General features: G+C 58.6%; 1 protein-coding gene across 6 annotated transcripts in view; it reads right to left on the reverse strand.

Annotated features, from left to right (window-relative positions):
* MAST3 (microtubule associated serine/threonine kinase 3) overlaps window positions 1–13534 on the reverse strand; it is a 31102-nt gene extending 17568 nt beyond the window's left edge. Inside the window, exons 1-12 of one of the 6 annotated variants that reach the window (XM_068979557.1) lie at window positions 13421–13534; window positions 13054–13143; window positions 4789–4877; window positions 4638–4707; window positions 4411–4431; window positions 3810–3888; window positions 3185–3345; window positions 2926–3001; window positions 2410–2619; window positions 2197–2298; window positions 1792–1924; window positions 212–279 (exon numbers count right to left, since the gene is read on the reverse strand). In XM_068979557.1, coding sequence (XP_068835658.1) covers window positions 212–279; window positions 1792–1924; window positions 2197–2298; window positions 2410–2619; window positions 2926–3001; window positions 3185–3345; window positions 3810–3888; window positions 4411–4431; window positions 4638–4707; window positions 4789–4877; window positions 13054–13143; window positions 13421–13467 — 1146 coding nt within the window. In that variant the 5' untranslated portion in view covers window positions 13468–13534. Of the gene's footprint in view, window positions 1–211; window positions 280–1791; window positions 1925–2196; window positions 2299–2409; window positions 2620–2925; window positions 3002–3184; window positions 3346–3809; window positions 3889–4410; window positions 4432–4637; window positions 4711–4788; window positions 4878–7203; window positions 7297–13053; window positions 13144–13420 lie in introns of those variants that run through there. The other 5 variants (XM_068979555.1, XM_068979559.1, XM_068979561.1 and 2 more) reach the window with 5 other exon arrangements.
* Between the last annotated feature and the right edge of the window lie 1110 nt (window positions 13535–14644).

The raw sequence follows: 14644 nt of genomic DNA on the forward strand, positions 1-14644 counted from the left end.
TTTCCAGTGCCCCCTCCAACCCTGCCCTGTTCAGCCTTCCCAGCAGGGCAATCTCACCTGCCCTTACCTTCCCTCAAAGTCACAGGCTTTCATTAAGCACCTACTGTATGCAAAATCTCAGCAAACGGCAAACCTAGCCCCTCTCAGGGCCACCTGGTCTACCAAAAAAGAACAAGCCAGGTAGGGGCGCCAAAGCTCTGTGCTGTCTCACCTCAGGGGACTCCTCTGGTGCCGGTGGCTGTCCTCCACTGTCATCGAGGTGACTCAGAGGCACCATCTCTGTAAAATGTGGGAGAAGCTTCAAATGGGGTTTCTGAGCCCGGCCCCTCCACCAGTCAGAGACTTCCTGAGGCCTCCAGGGCTCATCTTGGAATGGGGAGAGAGTGCTTCCCCTGACCAGCTCCCATGATCCTGTCGTTGAGTCCCTACTGCGTCCAGATTTCGGTCAAATCCAGGAGGCTGGACTGAGCAATGACTGAGGAACCTTCTAGACGGGCCAGTGGGAAGCCCAGGTTCTGCTTGCTCCGGCTATCTTGAAGCCTGGCTCCAAGTCTCGGGGTCGTGAATACCCTGCTGTGACACAGGCCCTCTAGGTGGTGGCTGACATGCTCCTCAGCTCAGGGCAGGGCCCGGGGGAGCCCCCTTAGTTTCCAGCCTCAGGTGGAGTTTAGCAGGGGCAGTCTTGAGTGAGAGTGAGCGGCTGGTGAACATCAATGGTGATGGAGACCATGAAGACAGTGTCTTGTGGTCACAGAGCAAGGCTGAGACGGGGCAGCACAGCCTTGGGTGAGTGAGGCCCGGGGCTGGGTGCAGCCCCTCACGCTCTCAGAGGGCCCCCTGCGGCGCTGGGCTGGGGATCTGCACTCAGCCTCAGCTGCCACCTGTCTGCCTGACCACTTCCCGTTTCTCCTGTCATCAGGGCCCTGCCCCGGCCACAGCCCCGCCTGTGGAGCACAGTCTCGGCCAGACAGCTAGTCTGAGCATGATCTGGCCTTGGGCACGCCTGGGCCTGAATCCAGCTCAACAGCATAGAGCCTCAGTCTCTGCAACTTCAAATGGGACAATGGCGGCCTGGTCCCCGTGGGGGCCGGCCACTGCGGCTGGGTCCTGCTGACCCCGCTGCCCCTTCCTCAGCCACACCCCTTCCTTACTGCTCTTCCAAAAGGCCAGACACACACCCATCTCACGACCTCTGCCTTCACGGTTCCCCTGCCTGGTTCACTTCCTCTCTCCCCCAGATCTGCACCCGGTCGCTTCTCCATCCTCCAGGCCCCAGTTTGAATATAATCTTTCCCCAGAGCTCCCCTGACCACCCTGAGACCAGGCCAGGTTCAAGTTCAATGCCTCCCCCAGCACCATGTCCTTTTCCCTGTCCTGACTGTTTGGGGGAGGTCCCTGGCCGTTTCAGTTGTGCCCATGGATTGCCCTGTCTGCCTCCATGTCCCACTTCCCAGGCCACAGTCAGAAGAAATTGGGAAAGTGCTTTGGAATTCAAGTGAGTGCCACTGCTCACGGTGGTTCCCTGGCACCCTGGCCCAACTGGATTTAGCATTTGAGGACGCTGAGGCTCCAAGGCAGGGCAGGTCACGGGGTCCACCTTGTGGCCACCTTACCCTGGAATCCTGGGCACCTTACCCAAAATGTGCCCTGCAGGTAGCTGAGGACAGGGCCAAACAGAGGGGAAGGACAGTGTGGTGCACTCTGGAGCCACACGGGCATAGGCTGGAACCCTGGCTCCTCCCCACTCTCACCCCAGTTTCCTCTTTTGGTCCCGCCCCCACTCCAGCTCACCCTGGAGCGGATCCTTAGCCAGGCCCAGCTGCCCAATGATGTACTGTGGCAGGTCAGTCTTGATGCCCTGGCCCTCTCGGGCCTGGCCCTCGGCAGCCTCCAGCAGGTGGTAAAACTCCTCGGGGTCAAACTCCTGGGGATGCAGAGGGATTGGTCAATCGAGGCCTGGTCCCACCTTCAGGCCTTTGCACACCCCCCTCCCTCCGTCTGAAGCATTCTACCAATGGCTCCGACTTGTCCCCGGGATCCTAGCTCTTGGTCCCTCTTCTGGGAAACCCACCCGAGTCTGGAGGTCCCCGGTGTTTCTCACAAAGCCCTACATGATGGGGACTGTCACTTTTTAATCTCAGGACTGCTGCGGGCCTGGTCTGAGCCTTGCTTCTGGCCATGTGCCAAGACACTCACCAGACACTCGAGGAGCCTCGCTGGCCGCGAAATGATGATCAGCAGCTTCCGGACGAGCTGGACAATGAAGCCAACTTCCTCACTGTCTGAGCGCTCGTGGGCCTGGGAGCAGATGGGTGGTAGCATCATACACCAGACCCTGGTCCCGCCCTGCCCTGCCTGGGGACCCCAAAACCCTGTACCCACTCCCCCCACCATCCCACCCCCACGCACATCCTGCAGCAGCCGCTCCAGCTTCTCCTGCATCTCCAGGAAGTAGCGGGAGGTGACAAGCGCCTCTCCAGACTTGGCCAGGCAGTCACGGGCCAGCTCGATGATTTGGTGGTGGATGAAACCCAGGACGCCGTCAGCCAGTGCCAGCCGGGCGCCGGGTGAGAAGGCAGCCAGGAACTCCTGCAGACGGCCCTCCATCTGTGCTGTGGCCTGGGCAGAAGTGGGGGGTGGGGGGGAGATGGGGTGACCTGGTCATTTGGACGGGGCCTGGGAGCAATGTGTGCAAGATGGGGGCGGGAGAGAGAGATGTGACGATGGGGTCCAAGGATCACAGAGGAAGAAGCGATGTGCACAGACCCGAGAGGGGGCGGGGGGTGCAGCGTGAGACAGAGTGACAGGGAAAAACAGAAACGGAGAGATGGGGGGAGGGACACAACCAGGAGGACAGCGCGCGCCTTGGAGGGACAGCAACAGGGAGTGGAGCTGGGGCTGGTCCAGCCACCAGGTGCTGCCCACCTTGGGGAATCTCTCCCGGTACACATGATTCATCATTACGATCTCATTGTCGAAGGTCCCTGTGGTGCGTCCAGGGCTGAAGGAGGGGACAACTGGCTTAAGACATGGGACCCAAAACACAGCCCAGGGAAGGGTGGCTGAGCCAGGACTGAGCTCTACCCAGGGCCAGAGGCCAGGCTTGGGCGGGGTCAGGACCCGAGGTGGAGGAGGAGCTGCGCCCAGGGAAGGGCTGGGGCTGGGGTCAGAGGTGGAGGCCCACCTGAGGCTGCGCGAGCGGGGGCGGAGGCGAGGTGAGCGGTGGCCGCCCTCCTCATCAGCCACACTGTCTGAGCTGCGGAAATGCTTGGACAGGAAGCAGAGTTCGTCCGGCGTCGGCTGGAAAGGAAGCTGGTGGAGGCGCTCCCGAGAGGATGAGCTCGACTGGCAGGAGGGGGTATCAGGGCCACGCGTTCACGGTCAGCTCCACAGCCAGGACCCCAGCATTATCCTAACTCTCAAGGCCCAGCTATCCATCGGTCATCATGGTAACTCTCCTGCCTCTCTCCTGTGCATCCTTCAAAACTCCAGCTTTGATGCCCCTTCCTCCAGGAAGCCCTCGCTGCTTGCTTGGCAACTCCAAGACCCCCTCTGGCCAGACCTTCCCTGACCACACAAGGATGCAGATATCTGTGTATACCCGAACAGGAGCCCTTTGGGCCAAGGCTGGGTCCTTTCAGGGACCCCCACATCGCTCAAAATGGAGCACAGAGGGGGGAAGCCAGGATGTTTTACTGACTAGACAACTATTCACCACCTTAAAAAAACCAAAACAAAACAAAGATGTGTCTCCCCCACCCCCAACCTGGCACTCCCTGCTCTGCCTGCCGAGGCGGGACTGTGGGTACCGAGACAGTGGAGCTGGGCGTGTTGGTTCCATAGCCAGAAGACGGGAGCGATGCGAGGGACCATCTTCTGCCGTCAGCCCTGGGGAGGAGAAGGAGAAGTTGGAAGGGAGGCATGGCCCCTGCGGTTTCTGGGGACCAAGGGCAGGCACTATGGCTGGCAGATCCTGGCCCCGCCGGAGGAAGGACCTTCTGCAAAGGCCAAGAACAGGAATACAGGGTGAGCAAGTCCACTGTGTTTTTCTCCTTGTTCTCCAGACACGTCCTCTGGGAAGTCCTCCCTGATGCCAGCTGCCATCAAAGCTGCTCTCTTAGTTGCAGCTGCTAGGGTACATGCTGACCACTCCCACCAGCCTGAGGATGCCCTGAGGGCCAAAGTCCAGCCTCCCATTCCTCAGCCCCCCTGGGGAGGGCATGGCACCCAGCAGGAACGCAATAAACGTTGCTGACTGAGTAAGTGGCATTTAAATAAATGCCTGGCACACAACAGCTCCTCCGCCAGCTCTTGTTAGGTGAATTAATAACTTTCAGTGAGTGAGAGATTCCTGGACCAGGCCATGCCACCCCCGCCCCCACCCCCTCCCCAAGGGCTCCTAGAAATTACCTGTCTGTGCGTGCGATGTGGCTATAGGAGGTCGGGCATGCATGCATTTGCCAGGGGAGGGAGCCAGAGGGGGGACCACCGCAGGGCAGAGGCCAGGGGAGGGGGAAAAGGTTGATGAGGAGGCAGGTCCAGCCACCAAGAGCAGGCCCCACCACCAAGAGCAGGCCCCTGCCTGGCCCCTTGCCCGTGGTATCAGCCACCATCCCCCAGAACTGGCAACCACTCACCTCCGTGCAAAAGGGAAGTTGATGGCAGAGGCAGCTGAGAAATTCCGAGGACTATCTAGGGGGCTGCTGCCTGCTGAGGAGGAGGTGGGGAAACTGAGTCAGCGGGAGTGGAGACAGGACACCTCTACTCCCTGCTTGCCCCCCCACTCACCTGTTGGGATGGACAGCGGAGACAGGGGCCGGGAAAGGGTGGGTGAGGGCGTTCCTACCACCAGGCTCTTGCGGTTCCCGCTGCGGCAGCTATTGGGGGAGGTGGGGATAAAGTCAGACCTGGGCCTCCTGGCTCAGAGAACCACATGCCCAACTGGGAGCCCATGGGCAGCAGCTTCGGGGGCATGACCGTGCCCTCTCTGCTCCCCAGATGGACTCCATGGCCCTGAGTTCAACCCAGGAGCCCCTGGCCCTGCTTCTCCAGCTTCTGCGTTCACAACCCCACTCCCAGAGCCTTGCCAGGAACACTGGCAAACAAGACAGAGGGTGAAGAGGACCCTGGAACCCCCAGAGCGGTTGAGGCAGATCCCCTACTCCGTATTAAGCATCTCTTCCCAGGACCACTGTTTCAACCTCCTGGCCAATCCCCTCCCCTGACACCCCCCTAAAACGCCAATGTGACCCTTGGAAACCCTAAAGCCGGCAACATGCATAGTTGCATCTTGTTCTGCCAAACTTTGGCCCACGTGTTTTCCTCCCTTCATCCCAGCTCCTTCCTGGCCACCAGATCCCTTGCCCAGTTTCTCCCACCTGGGCCCTGGCCCCAGCCCCCGCCCTGGCATAGGGAAGTTGCGAGCAACATGGTTCCCCCCTCCAACTCTGGCAGTCGCCTGGCAACGGCTCTGCTCGCCCGACAAGTGCATCAGCCCACGCAGCCAGAGCTGCCAACGCAGCCTGGCCTCGGCAGAACTGCGTAGAGAGGGAGAGATGAAATGCTGGGGCCTCGCGGGGCCAGGAACGGTGTTCCAGGCAGAGGCACAATGCAGGCCAAGGAAGGCGAGGTCAGCAACCCACTCAGGAGACTAAATGCACAGGGCGGAGGGGCTCAGCCTACCCACTGCTCTACTTGCCACTGCCCCCTCTGAGCCTCAGTTTCCCCATCTGTACACCTTGCAAGGTACACACACAGTACTCAGCTTTGGGCGGGGCATAGGGTTAACTGTGGTGAGTACATATACATTGCTCACAGGGCTTGGTGCATGGTGGGAGAGAAGGCAATGACTCGCCAGGGAAATCACCAGCATTCACCAATACCAATAAGCCTAGAGGAGGGAGAGACCGGCTACACCCATTTCCCAGCCCAGAAAACTGAGGCCACGGATGTCACCAGCCACAGAGATTGTCCTCTAGTTTGAGGCGCAGAAGCAAAAGTGAAACCCACAGGTTCCTGCAAAACTTCCTGTCAACCCCCCACCCCAACACACACACACACACACACACACACACACACACACACACACACACACACACACACACACACACACACACTCCACAGCCCACATCCTCTTCCAGCTCCTCACCAGACTCTTCATTCCGACGCATCATTTTTCACTTCCAAAAGCATTTGGGAAAAACACTTGGCCTCTTCCCTCTTGCTCTCAGGCAGGGCCTTCTCAAAAACAGCTACATCTGAGCTCTCAAAGGGGAACCGGGCATCCTCTGTTCAATTCCTGAGCATCTATTGAGCACCAACTATTTGCTCAGCCCTTCCTGGAGAAGGCGCAGGACCCCAAGAAGCTGCCTAGTTTTTCAATAATCACCTTTGCGGTTCAACAGAGAGTGAGAAGTATGTCAGAAAAGAGGGGCCTGAGGTCAGTTTCTGGCACCTGATCCCTGAGGTGCCCATGAGCTTTCTGCAGCTGCCCGGGTTCTGGAAGAAGGGCCTGAACCATGAACTAGGCATTCAAGGTCCTTCAGCTGCTGGTCCCATTCCTCAGCTTTTGCCTGTGTTCCCCCTGGGAATGCCTAGACCAAGCACTGGTGAGGCACTTAAGCACAGCGAGGTTAAGGAACTGCCTGAGGTCTCATATCCTGACATTGGCTGAGCTGGAACTTCCACACAGGTCTAGCAGGGCTCACAGCCCTCACTTAGCTTCTCTGCTTTTCAGAAGGAGAAACTGAGACTCCACTTTGCTCTGTATAGAACAACGTGATTTTTCACCCCCCTGATAACCGACATGCACACCAGCCTCCTGCAGCAAATATTTACTTCTGAACCAACATTTCCGCTATCTGGGCCCCAAGGACCAAAGAGCCTCAGTTTTTCCAAGAAGCTCCTCCCCAGGTCTGGCCAGAGGACTGACCCAGGTTCGAATCCTGATTCAGTCCCAAATCCCTACAGCCTCTGTCACCACCTGAGCTGACCCTGGCGGACGGACACTCCAGTCTGGGTAAGGAGCGGTGAGAGGAGGGTACCTGGGACCCCAGGGGATACCTAGATCCCAAAGCATCCTCCCACTTCCCCCTACCGCCGCACACAGCGGCCCTCGCCACGCTGCCGAGACGCACTTTCGGCAACTCGTGTCTGCTCGGTCGGCCGCCGCGCCACTCAGTAGGTCCGCGCGAAGCCCCCTACCTCTTGGAGCGCTGCAGCAACGCTCCCTTAGCCAGGCGGCTCCGGTGGCCGGGCGCCGCCACTGCCGTCCAGTAGCTGGGGTCGGACATGCTTCTTCCCTTTGTGCCGCTGCCGCCGCCGCCGCCGCTAGAGGCCCGAGAGGCACGGGGGCGCAACCAGCGGCGGCGGGGCGCGAACCTTCACCGTGGAATCTGCTCCGGGAGCCCCACGGTGAGGGGCGGGGGGCGCGCCGCGGGGCTGGGGGTATGGAGAGAGGAGGAAGCGCGCACCCGGGAGCGAGGCCGGGAACCCCGCCCAGGACCGCGCGGGGGCGGGGCCTGGCCTGGCTGGGAGGGGTGAACGACGCGGAAGCAAGGCCGACGGACTCGCGTGCTGGCGAGTGGGCGTGGTGTTGCCATGGCCGCGGGCGGAGGGGCGGGACGTTGCCAGGGCCGCGGGCGGAGGGGCGGGACATTGCCAGGCGGCGGGGGCGGGGCGTTGGCGGTACCTGGATGCAGGGCCTTGGAACTTGGCTCTCTTCCAGCAAAATGTAAATACGACCTCTTCTCCCTCTACCCATTCCCTAGGCATTAAGCCCTTCGGGAGTGTGGCACTCAGACCCATCCAGTGGCCAGGTTCAGCTCATGCTACCACGCCCACGCTGGCTTTACTCCTTGGAATGCCTTTCCTGTCTGGCAAAATCCAGTGTCCCCCTCGTCCAGGAAGACTTCTCTTGTGTCTGTCCAGCTCTGTCTTCCCCTGGCTTGAGATTCTTTGTCCCAGCATCTTCCAATAGTGGAGGTGTTTAGCAAACTGAGTCAGAGCACCTGATATGCTCTTCTTGTCTGTATGACAGGAAAGGCCATCAGCCTGGCTACTATCAGGAATCAGACACCTGATTTAACTTGTCAAGCCTCAGTATTCTCAACTGTAAAATGGGAGGAATACGGGGCTGACATGAAGATTACTCTGTGTCTCCAAGAGTGCTTGGTAAGCATTTGATAAATGTTGGCATTAGGTAAACTTCCAGGCCTCTGTTTCCCCATCTACACAGGTCTGTTTGTGAAAATGCAATAAAAGAGCTGACTCATTGGAAAAGACCCTGATGCTGGGATAGACTGAAGGCCAAAGGAGAAGGGGGCAGCAGAGGATGAGATGGTTAGAGACCATCACCAACTCAACTGGACATGGATTTGAGCAAACTCTGGGAGACAGTGGAGGACAGAGGAGCCTGGTGGACTACAGTCCATGAGGTCCCAAAGAGTCGGGCAGGATTTAGCGACTGAATAACAATGAAATCAGAGGCACGGAAAGTGCCTGGTACAGAGCTGGGGCACAGATCATCTTCATTATGTAACGTGTCACACAGTAGACTGTGAGTTAATGCTTCCTCCTTTCATGGCAGCCCCCCCAGGAAATCAGGGACAGTGTCACCCTGAAGGTAAACCCTCCACAGGCCATACAACACTTTGGGAACTAGCCCAGGCGGGACTGACCTGGAGCCTGACCCCACATCTGAGAAAACCGAGGCATATAGAGGGCGCTGCTGCCTGGTACATAGCCCTAACCCTGCGCACCCATCGTGCCACTGATCTTGCTTCTCAAGTCTCTCTCAGACTCCCCACCTTGCTCCCTCCAAGCCCGGTGTCACCTTCGGGTGGCCCAGATTTTGCTGAGTGTCTCCCCAGGCCCTCCAGACTGAGGCTCAAACAACACATACCTAGCCACTCGTTCACTCAAAAAAACACCCTTTGTACTGGACACTGGGGATGCAGGACACAAATAATCCCTGCAGCCAGGGTCCCCAGTCTGGTAGGGGAGGCCGAGAAGAGACAGGAAACAATTACGTGAACCAGTTACTTCCTGAAGTCAAGGAAGGCAAAGAACAGGGGTAACACTGCCAAAGGACAACTTTAGCCTCTCTGAAGTGCCGCTGAGAAGGCAGAGGCGCCAGCCATGGAGAAAAAGCATCTCAGGCAGAGAGCACAGCTCATGCAAAGGCTCTGAGACAGGGCTGAGAGGAAGACACCAGCAAGACTCTCCATACAGGCCTTGTGGGCTGCAGGGAGATGGCAGTTTTACTGCAGGGGCAACAGGGAGCCTTGGAGGATGTGGGAGCAGAGGAAGGGTGTGATCCGGACTGTTGTAAATCAGCCTCCCTCGTGTCTGCCATGGGGAACAGGAGCTGTTGGGGCAGGAGTGGAAGGTGGCAGGAGGCTAGTGAGGGGCTGTAACAGGGTCTGGGAGGGGGATACTGAGGGTTGGACCAGGGTGGGGCTGTAGAGTGAAGTGGGTAAATTCTGGATGTATTCTGAGGCTAAAGAAGGGTGCTGTTAAGGGGTGAGATGAAGAGATGAGGACAAGAGAGGTCACCCAGGATCCTCAGGTATTTAGCCAGAGCCACATACAGGAAACAGAGGCTCCTGCCTGGGAGGAATTCGAGGTCCCATAGGTCTAGGAACCCAAGTGGGGATGAAGTCATGGTCTCAAGCACCATACGCTAACACACTGTATCCACAAGCTCCCCCCTCCCCACCACACGTGCCAGGGACACTTCTGCACACAGCTAGGAAAGGAGCTGCCCATCGTTCCCAGCCTGCACTGCCTGCCTGCCTCCCATTACGCCCACGACGCTGGCATCCCCAGCAGCTGCTTCTCCCACGCCCATCTGGCCTCCGTTTCCTCCTCTGCAGACCAGGCTACAGCTGGCAATCCAGGGGACCCATGGCCATGGCAAAGACCTCCCGTGAAAGGCTGGCTGAGCCAGTAATCTTCAGCACCAGCCCACTGCCCACCAGATCAAGGTCCTCCCCTGCTCACACACCCTCCATGGCTCCTCATTTTACAGCAAACCCACAGTCCTGGATTAATCCCTTTCCTAGAGCTCGGATCCTAGCTTTGTGCCTAGGGCTTTGCCTCTCTCTGCCTGTGCCAGTAACTGTGTAAACAGGAAAGCCGTCGGTGGACATACAGACCCCCATTCCTGACCCCACATCAGTCGGACCATTGTAGCCCCTTCCACCTGCCCAAGAGCTGTCCACACCCCTCCAAGCCCCATACCTTGCGGGGTTCCCAGTACTCTCAGTAGAAAATCCAAAATCTTCCTGTCCTTGGTGTTCAAGGCCAGAGTGAACCCTCCTCCTGTTCCTTCCAAGCAGAAACAGCCTCTTTGTTGTCCCCTTGGCCATATGGACCCAACTCAAGACCCCTTCTCTTCAATCTGCTCCCTCCATCCCAACACGGGTGGGGCCCTCCCAGCCACTTCCTATTTGTGCCCCAAGCATTAACTGAGCACCTGCTGTCTACCAGGCTGTGCCTGAGGCTATAGGATGACCAGGACAGATGAAGTCAGGTCCTCAAGGGGCTCCCATACCTTTGGGTGAAAAAAAACAACCCAATAATCACACAGGAAAACATAGAGGGACTTCCCTGGTGGTCCAATGGTTGAGAATCTGCCATCTAATGTAGGGGACACGGGTTCGATCCCTGGTTGGGGAACTGGGATCCCACATGTTGCGGGGCAACTGACCCCGCCCCAACTACTGAGCTTACATCCTGAGCCCAAGTACCACAGCTAGAGAGAAACCTGTGCACTGCAACGAAAGATCCCGCATGCATCAACCAGGAGCCTGAGGGCTGTAACTAAGGCCCAGCGCGTCACACTCACGGTGGGGTCAGGATGCACAACACGAATGTAAGTGGGGCTTGGGGCCCTTATGGTGGGGCAGGGGCGGGGAGGGTTGGTCAGGAAAGGCTTCCTATCTGAGAGCTTGACGGAGACTTGACAGATGAATAAAGGAGTAACTAGAGAAAATGGAGCTCTAAGCAGAGGAGGGGACAGCAAATGCAAAGGCCCTGAGGCTGGACCAGCTTATACTCTGGCCGTCCAGGAAGCCACATGAGTAGTCAGGTGAGCTCCAGAATGAGACGGATGGGCGGGGGTGGAGGGGTGCATCACTGTGTTCACCTAACACTTTCCTATTTACACAGTTACTGGCACACCGTGGGCTGGACCCATAGGGCTTTGGAGGCTGAGGGGACAAGTGTGGGCTTATTCCTAAAGTGCTCAGAGCAGAGGAGACAGGGACCCAGTTCTTAGCCTGGCCCAAGGCAATGTGGCTCTGCTGCCCCCTGGTGGTGAGAAAGGGGACCAGCGGACTCAGCTTGGGCCCCAAGCTCTCTGCCTCCATTTCCTCCTGGTAAAACTGGCTCATCTGCTTTCAACAGGTCCCTCCCCTCATCCGGTCCTCATCTGGGGTTGAGGCCAAAGACTCAAGAGTCAGATCTGGCCTGATACTCTCTCCCAAGGTGCCCCTGGACAACACACTCAGAGGTCCTAAGCTGCAATCGCCTCCTCTGCTAAACAAGAGGCGACACCATCTCTGCCTTCCATTGAGGCACCCCAGCCTGGTCCAGACCACACCGTCTCCTACCTGGATGTTGCCCTAGCCACTTCCCTGTCTCCGTCACCTCCATTCCTATCTCCTGTTCCCAGCCAACCTTTCTCTCCCCAAGGTGGCCACAGAGGCTTTAAAATCTTGGTCCTGAGGCTTCCCTAGTGGTCTAGTTGTTAAGACTGTGTGCTTCTACTGCAGGGGGTGTGGGTTAGATCCCTGGTTGGGGAACTAAGACCCCACATAGTGCGGGGAGCGTGGCCATAAATAAAAAAATTATAAAAAGTCTTGGTCCAGCCTCAGGACCTCTGCACGTGCAAGTCTCTCTGTTTGGCGCCTTCCTTCCCCTAGCTCTGCTCAGGCCTTGGCTCAGACACCATATTCAGAGGTCTCCCTCTGAATGCGTCTTGTTTTCCCATCCCCTTGTTCATTGCCTACTGCCTGAGAACTGACTGAGAGCCCCACGAGGAAGAAACTATGGTCCTCTGGTTCACAGATATGCCCTTAGCACCTGGCACACAGTAGATGCCCAGCACCTTGTGTGGGCTCCAAGGTGTTCTCTCTTCTCTCCATTAAAGGCCCAGGGAAAGAGTCTGAGCAGCTCATTTATACTAAGGTGTAAATGGTTAATAGGCCATCAAATTCTAGACATCACTGACCTGTACCTCTGTCACCTCCCTAAATTTTGCCCAAGCTGTGCAAGGAGCCCATTATAACCTTGATGTTCTTTCCTGTACAGGGGCAAGAGCCTGAGACGCCCACTTCTCCAGTTACAAAGGGTAGTTCAAACTCTTAACAGACTCTGATGGCAAAGCTTGTCTGGACACTTAGCCCCCAGACATACTGGACCAGGAGAACTGATGTCTCCTCTCCAAACCTCAGTTTCTTCAGTTTCCTCTGCTCGGAAATGGGATCAGAAAGGGCGCTTCTCTCCCAAGGTTGTGGAGGGGAAAGAAGGCATTTGGTAGAGAGCTGGTGCTCAGTCAAGCTGGTTCTTTTCCCCCTATACCACTCTGCCTGGTGAAGTTCAGTGCCGGGGCTCCAATGGTGGATTCTCAGCCCTAGGGGTGAGTGAGTGAGTGAGTGAGTGTGTGTGTGTACATTCAGAGGGAGGAGTTTTCAGGCCAGCTTCAGCTGGGTCACAGCCCAGGAGGCCAGGCCAATTCATCAAGGCCCTGAACAGGCTGGGAACCCAGCACCTGTCTCGAGGAAGTCCTTGGGCAACAGCTCAAGTTCTGGCCTTGCCCTGGCCATGTGCCAGATGGGGGACCTGCTGGCTCTGACTGAATATGGAATTTTCCCATCATGGTCCGCGTGTGGATCACAGTGTCATTTTATGGAGGGGTAAACTGAGGCCCAGAGAGTCCATGTCAGCAGCCCACAGTACCTTGGGGGAGGGAGCTGGATCTGGGCGGCTTCCAAGTCTCTGGGATGCCAGGGCAATGTCCATGCCCTGCCCGCGTGCACGGTCACTTACCTCCAGGGGTGCAGGCCCAGCGAGGGGCTGCAGGGGCTGCAGGGGCTGCTGGGACTCAGCAAGGACGGACTCTGGCTGCTTGGAGACAGACTGCAAAGAAAGAGGCTGGGGACGGTGAACCTGGCAACGGCCCCTGCGTGTGGCTAGAGCCGGGACCAGGGCGTGGTTCCCTTAGGGAGAAGGGGCCTGAGGCTGGGCATACTGGGTCTACCGTAGGCCACGAGGGCGGGGCCAGATCGATGACCCGGGAGGGCTCCCCGGAGGCGGTGGTGCGATTCGGGGCGACTTGAACAGAGACGCGGAGGAAGGGTGGTTGTCACCCTGCCCCTCTTCCCCTCCCTCTCCCCTTCCAGGGTCAAGCACTCACTCGAGGGTCAGCGCCGGGATGTGCAGCTTGTCCCTGCGGGACTTCATGCCGAGGCCGCGTCTATGCGACCGCGACCGAGTACTGACGCCCCCTTCGTGGCCGCCCTGATCGTGTCGCAATCGGACCGACAGACACAGGACGCCAGGACAGCACGCCTAGCAGGCGAGGCGGACGCGGAGTGGGGGCTGGGCTGCGGGGGGCGGGGAGGGCGGGCTCTCTCCGCCCAGGGGCGGGGCTCCGAGCCCTGCACCTACGCGCAGGCCCAGCCTAGCAGGAAAGATCCGATTGCGGGAGGCAGGAGGCATCGGTGCCACCTTCTCCCAGGAAGGGCCGGCGAGGGTGCCGGGCTTCGAGTCACTGAGCTGCACAGTCGGAAAGGAAGGGCGGTCACTGCCTTCTCAACCGGTTTCATTGCTCCATCAACTGGCCCCGCCCCTTTCCGGCTGAGACCGGGCGCTCGCCCAGCCCCGCCCTCGAAGGGGGGGCGTCTCTTGACCCGGGATTAAGCGTGCCCCGCCCCTATTTTCCCACTGGCCACTGCCGCAGGGGCTCAGCCCCACGTCCCTAGCCACCCGCCGCCGGTGTCAGCATCTCCCGGCACACCGGAGGCCCCGACCACGCCTCCGGGACTTTGCTTCCCTGGGTTCTGTTTGCCAGGACCGTCATCGCCCTCATTCATATCCGAATTCAGCCCCATCAGCCTCCCTAATACAAGTGGACCTCCGGCGTTCCGAGCCCCAGCCTCCCTCCTGCCCAGCCCAGACTCCCGAAAGTCTGGGGTTGTCTGTGTCTGGCCGCAGCGCCCTAGAAATCCTGGTTAGAACGAGTCAGGCACACCGCAGGTGGCTAAGAGTAGACAGCCTTCAGGGAGTGTTTGTCCCGGTCCTAAGCCGTGGTCCCGGACTTTGCCCTCTGCAGTTTGGACTGATTCACCGCCCACCACCCCGCCCCCAGCCTGGGCAAAGGCTGGGGTCAGTGCCGGCCTTCCGGACGGAGTCCAAGCCCCGCCCCTAATGGAGCCCGCAGGTCCCTCCCCACATGCTGCACTACCCTCCGTCCAACAAGAGGGTCTGGACTTGGGGGCTACTCTGACACCAGCCCCACGACCAGACTTCAAACTCTCATCCAGCCCCCAGGATCTACCCCTTTTCCTCTCTCTCCACTGCGGGCTCCATGCCGTTTCTCCAATACTAAGCAGGTTTGCACTCAGGACCTTCGACCATG

This window comes from Capricornis sumatraensis, chromosome 9, assembly GCF_032405125.1.
Source record: "Capricornis sumatraensis isolate serow.1 chromosome 9, serow.2, whole genome shotgun sequence".
In the NCBI taxonomy this organism is placed as follows: domain Eukaryota; kingdom Metazoa; phylum Chordata; class Mammalia; order Artiodactyla; family Bovidae; genus Capricornis; species Capricornis sumatraensis.